Source organism: Dicentrarchus labrax, unplaced genomic scaffold (assembly GCF_905237075.1).
Source record: "Dicentrarchus labrax unplaced genomic scaffold, dlabrax2021, whole genome shotgun sequence".
Lineage (NCBI taxonomy): Eukaryota > Metazoa > Chordata > Actinopteri > Moronidae > Dicentrarchus > Dicentrarchus labrax.
In genome coordinates, this window is record NW_026136705.1 from 28,055,694 (window position 1) to 28,062,030 (window position 6,337).

Here is a 6,337-nt window from a genome sequence, read left to right on the forward strand (position 1 = left end):
TTTGTGTTTCAGTGTGTGTTAGAGCGACCACCTAGCCCGCAGTGACCTTTCAAAATAAAAGCAGATAAAATATTAAACTAAGAATAAAGACTGGAAGTCTTTATTCCCCGTATTCATGTTCACAGGCCTCGGGGAATATTAACGCGTATGTGAAACAAGTTTTATAAAGCCTTATGTGATGTCACTCAAGTGATGTCATTTGAGTCAGCGTCGTTCGGGGGCTGATGGGGGAAAATAAAACCGAGGTTGTGGAGTCAGAAGAGAGCTGACCTCTGTAGTCCTCATCCCTGCTTGAGGCGACAGTAGCTGCTACTAGCATTATGTCCAACTAAGTAATATTTAGATGCTGCGACAAACAATTATTATCATTATTGATTATTATTATTATTATTGATTAATCTGACTGATTGATGGATGTCTCCAGGTTCGTGCTGCTCCTCCGCCCCCGAAGCAGCATCCTCGTGGGCAGGTGAAGCGACGAGAGGAGGTGGAGATCACGCTGGTGTGAACGGCGGCACCCTGGCGGCGGCGGCGACTCTGTTCAAACCAGCTGGGACTTGGCGGCTTTGTGCCTCTAAACGAACTCCCCAAAGGAACCCGAGGAAACTTTTAAACCCCCTGAAGACGCCTGGAGGACAGAAGAGGCCCTAAACTTTGTCCTCCGAGGGTCAGTGTGCTGTGGAGGAATATTGTGCCTTTCAATTAACTCCTTTAATTTCCTCTCAGCTGTTCCATTTCTCTCCTATTTGACCGATAAATAGGGCAGATATTGTAATTATTGTAATCTATTATTGATAACGGACAGAATATCTGCTATTAGTATCTTCGAATATCAGTCCTGGTGTTGGTTTTCCACAATGTTCACGTCTGTCGCTCATAGTAACGGATATAGTGATAACAGATAATGTGAGAAATTAACAGAGAAGTTATTATTTATTTGTGGAAATCCACAATTAAATAGGTTTAATATTCCTTTAACTTTTAAACCAACCAACAAACACAACCAGCATTCAACCTCATAAACTTTTCAGCTACTCAAGAACAACAAAATAATACTTTAAAATAAATAATATATGAATATAAAGATAATTATTCCACGTTAAAGTGAGAACGGTTATTTTCAGCATTTGTCCAAAATGGACGATTCTATCGTAGCTTATTAGCTATTAAACTTCCTCTGTCGGGGTAAAAACACGAGTTATATTGATTAGGGATGCACAATATGGAGGTTTTGTTTCAGTTAATCAATAATTATCTGCTTCTAGTGGCCGATACTGACTAGATAATAGATTGTTTCACATGTTTGTGATTTAAAAGGACGTTCATAACCTTTAGTTTCTGTTTCTGTTTAAACTACATTACGATTGTTTACACAACAAAAACAAACAGTTCTTTAATTTGTTCAATAATTCAAAATAAAAGATTATTGTCAACCGATCATTTATCGGCTATACATTTAATTATGGGACTCATAATAAACACATAATTATACATAATTATATAAGTTTACCATAATCAGACGATCCTTATCCGAGATAATTATTGTGCATCCCTGATACTAATCTCATTAAACTACTTAAATTGACTAGACGGAGATCAATACCTCGTAATCACGAGATATAAAGTCAGAATTGTGAGTAAACTGCATACAAACATATATATATATATATATATATATATCCATATCTTAAAACATAATTATTAATATGTTAAAGCAGCAACAAGGAACTTTTAATGTTGTGTTGCCTCTGGCGGCCCCCTGTGGACAGTAACGGTAGTGTTTCAGCTGCCTCGTTTCATTGATTTCAAGGGGAAACCGACCCAGAATAACTACATAGAAACAGCCAATCTTCGGCCGTATAGAGGCTTCAGTATTAAACTGTTTGAATAACCAGTTAAAGTCCTCGTAGAAGGTTTAATAACTTTCTGTCTCACTATATCACTTACTGTGCGGCTCCTCTCGAGCTGTCCGATTACTTCTATGCAACAGCGTTAAAAATAAACTCTGGCGGGACGTCAACGGCATGTTGTGAACATGCAGCTTCCAACACAAACCAAAAGTCTGGTTGTCTCCACACTCGATCAAAAACAAACAAACAAACAAACAAACGCCAGCACGGACGAGGCTGGTCCTCTCCTCGAACACACGTAACTGTAACCGGTTACACTAACAAGGGAAAAGTGGCAATTTTTAGTTGAGTGATTGTTATGTCAAGTAGGGAGAATCTCCTAGAAAAAGTTGTCTTGATCAATAAATAATGGATCCTTTTTTACCTTTTTTTTTTTTTTTTTGTTGTTGTTTACGTTTTTATTTTTAAACCCTGCTTCTTACGTTTTAGTTTTCTTTGCACCAAAAGAAATTCCTAAAGGGAGAAACGTAGCGCGTGCATTTCATAGTCTAACAAGTTGTTGTTGTAAAAAGAAAAAAAGATCTAGAGACGTTATTACGACACCGACGCGGAGAGTGAGAGCGGTGGGGAGAGTTTACACTGAGGTAATGTGCAGTTTAAACTTTTATTTTGTAAAGGAGGAAACCATCCTGAGCTGCTAGCTGTCCAATTTAAAAAAATAAAAAAAAAATAAAATAAATACAAATAAAATGTAAAAAAAACAACAAAAAAAAAATCTATACTGTCATAGTGAAGCACTTTTTGATGTCTTCTTATTCCTTTTCAGTATTGTGGATGTTTGTTCAATATTTCCCGTTTGACGTTTTTTTGTTTACGTGCTATAATATCGGATCTTTTATCGGCTCTCTGCGTTATTTAGCCTTAAACAGCCGTTGTAGTGTCTTTGATTGAGATTGACCTTTTTATGATCGTATTGTTTCTGAAATAGTTTACAGAGAGCTTGGAGATGGATATCTGTACAAATAATAGCACAGCTGTTTTTTTTTGTTTTTATTTCTTTTTAGATTTAGGATTTAAAAATAAAAACCTATTAAAACCTTTAGTTCAATTCGATCGGAGGAAGAGAGATATCTGTCAGCCAATGTCGCTGTGTTCTCGTTGATCTCCTTGAGATCTGAATGACATCAAACTTATTTTTGAAGTTTGCATTTTACCCTGTTGTATTCAGAAAGTCTTCAGACTGAAGTCTCTTTTCCCGATATATATATATATATATATATATAAAGAGAGAGAGAGAGAGAGAGAAAGTTGTTGTTAACTTGCTACTGGTCCTTATTTCATGTCTGAATCTGAACATCAGTGAAGAACTGCCCACGTTTTACAATGTAAGCTCTGCAGAGGCTGCCGAGCGTCATATTTACACACCAGTGGATGTTTAACTGTATTTATTGTGTACAAATAAATGTGAAATAAAGATAGCTTAAAATAAAAAATAAAGCAAACAAAGACTCAGTTTTTTTTTTTGTTGCTTTCAGTTTGAACTTCTTCATCACACAAACACATTAAACATCGTTTGTTAGTGGACGCGGAGCAGCTGTGGGTCATTTTTAATGAAATGGTTACAGAGAAAAGAAGAAAAAATATCTTTATTTAACAATCTGATAAATATAATTAGATACTCACTGATTACTTGTTAAAAAAAATGTAAACAACTTGATTACTTTGTTACTTTTAGATTACTTCAACAGCTAATATGCAAATAAAGACAGGAGGAAATAAATATTGGTAATAATTATTGATTTTATTGACAACAGAACAATATTAAACATTTTAAAATCAAATAGAAATCAAAATTTTAGCATCAAAAATTTGTTATTTTAAAGAAAAACTGATTATAATTCTGCAAATAAACCAAATTTTTACTAAATACAACTTAATCTAAATACGTATTTCTAACGGAGCACACGCCTTTAACTGTATCCCGATTACATGAACTCAGTTACATGTAATCTATTACTCCCCGAGCCCAAAAGTACCGAAAAGTTTCACCTGCAGTTTTAAATTAATACAACAACTAGAATAAAATGGCGCCGGTTGGCTGCGTGGCTCGTGAGTGCGGGAGCGTGGGGATCAATAAAGGTGATCAGTATTAAAAATCAATCAATAAACCGATGATCCCTGATGACCGTGAACGCATCACGCAGAGCTGAGATTAAACGGATCATCAATGACGCGTTTGTTTACGTTTTAACCGCAAATCGTTGTCAAGGTACCGACAATAAACAACATACCACTTCCGGTTTGAGCTTTCAAAATAAATTACGTTTTATGTTATATATGTATTTTATCAGTATAAAGTAACTGAATAAACATATATAGGGAATGTATTGTTTATAAAAATGTAATATATCTGTCTGAAAGGTGTTTTAGGGCGTTATTTCCTGTAATATTAACGTGAGATCTTATTTATTTGTGTTGCATTAAACACGGAAATAATCGATATCACGCACATATGTTACAGCGTACATGTAAGGTTTATAAAATTATCGATAATTGTGTATTTTAGTTTTTAAATAATCAGCATTTTGTCTGAAAGAAAAGAAAAAGACACTTTTTGCTGTTTTATTTTGTAGAAAATCGCATTTACATCCGGTTTCCGTGTCACTAACTCCCGCTAGCTTTATTGCCGCGGTGCATTCTGGGTCGTCATCTCAACTCCTGCTTCTTTCAACCTTTATTTATTTTTTTATTTTTATTTTTTAACTTTGAAGAATCGCGTCAAATTAAACAGAATAAACGAGAAAAAACAGCAGAAATCTCTCAGCTAAACGTTAAAGAATATCACGTTGTGTTTTAAACTATTATTTTTAGTCATAGTGACGTTAGAAAAGTTAAAAGTTTGATCATTTGTTTAAATATCATTAAAAACTCCACTAAAATAAAATAAAACTGAATATAGTATATAAGTATATAAGTCTATTTATTCTATTAAATTATGTCTATTTTTGCTCTCATGTTATATTTATGTGTAATACTCATTTAATAAATATAAATTAAGTTTTATTGGTGTATATCCAGTAATTATAGATTCATTTTATTTATTAATATTTGCAAAATTAGCAAAATACAGAAACTGTAGTCGGACACAGGTCGACAGAAATTGAAGCCAAACAAGAATTAAATGATAAAATAGCACTAAAATGATAAATAATTAATTATATAGCAAATGGAAATTAATAAAAAAGAAACAGTCGGAGATCTCTACTTAGAGTTTTTAACTTAATCAATTAAATAAATAATAATTTAATGAAGAGAATCAAACTAAATAAATAACACTGACCTCTGCTGGCAGGGTAGGACAAACCTTTCTCCACAGGAGGTTCAGACTTTTGTACATTTAGATTATTAGTATAAAATATAAATCAGATAATAGATATTGATTGATATTGATTGTTATGCAGCACATAAAGTTATTAAAATTAGCCCCAACTTCACCAGCCGCAGTATTAAAGCAATAATGTATCAATAATTATAATTTAATAATGTATATGAAAGTCTCTAATTCTGCCTAATGACTGTATTTTTTTTGAGGGTGAACTGAATAATAACTTAATAAATAAATTTTAATAGTGTTTCTATGTAAAACTCACTTTGGCAACTTTATTATTATTATTATTATTATTATTATTATTATTATTAACGGATATACCATCTATATATATTTTTATTATTGTATACTATTCTATTTGGTGTAAGAAACACTTTAATCTTATTTAATCTTATGTTCGGTTGTTTAATTTAGAAAAAAAACACCATATATTATATATTGAGTTTTTATTTTGGATGGAAAATATGAATCAGTATAAAGTATAATTATATAACATTATATATAAATGATAAAAAATATGTTAAAAAGTACAATATTTATCACAGAAACGTCGTGGAGTAGAAGTACAGGACACATTTGTCCTCATCACTATTATAGACTTAGACTTCTTTATTGTCCTTGGTAAAACTTTATATATGTATAATAATACGTATAAGTAAACATAAACTCTAGTAAATATATAAAGTAGAGATAAGAATAAAAGTAAAATAAAATTCACAGAAAATAAAATCAAATAAGATAAATGTAGAGAACTGTATAGAGGATAAATAAAGATCAATAAAGATAAATAAAGATCAATAAAGTTAAATATAGATAAATAAAGATAAATAAAGATAAATATAAATAAAAGATAAATAAAGATAAATAAAGATAAAGATAAATATAGATCAATAAAGATAAATATAGATCAATAAAGATAAATATAGATCAATAAAGATAAATATAGATCAATAAAGATAAATAAAGATAAATATAGATAAAGATAAATAAAGATAAATATAGATCATAATAAATATAGATAAATAAAAAAAAAAAAAAAAAAAATATAAAAAAAAAAAAAAAAAAAAAAAAAAAAAAAAAAAAAAAATAAAATATAATA

At 31.2% G+C, this 6,337-nt stretch overlaps 1 protein-coding gene across 1 annotated transcript in view; it reads left to right on the plus strand.

Moving 5' to 3' along the window:
- LOC127363849 (F-BAR and double SH3 domains protein 2) overlaps positions 1–2,110 on the plus strand; it is a 30,733-nt gene extending 28,623 nt beyond the window's left edge. Inside the window, exon 20 of the mRNA XM_051400806.1 lies at positions 425–2,110. Coding sequence (XP_051256766.1) covers positions 425–508 — 84 coding nt within the window. The 3' untranslated portion in view covers positions 509–2,110. The remainder of the gene's footprint in view (positions 1–424) is intronic.
- Positions 2,111–6,337: the final 4,227 nt, after the last annotated feature.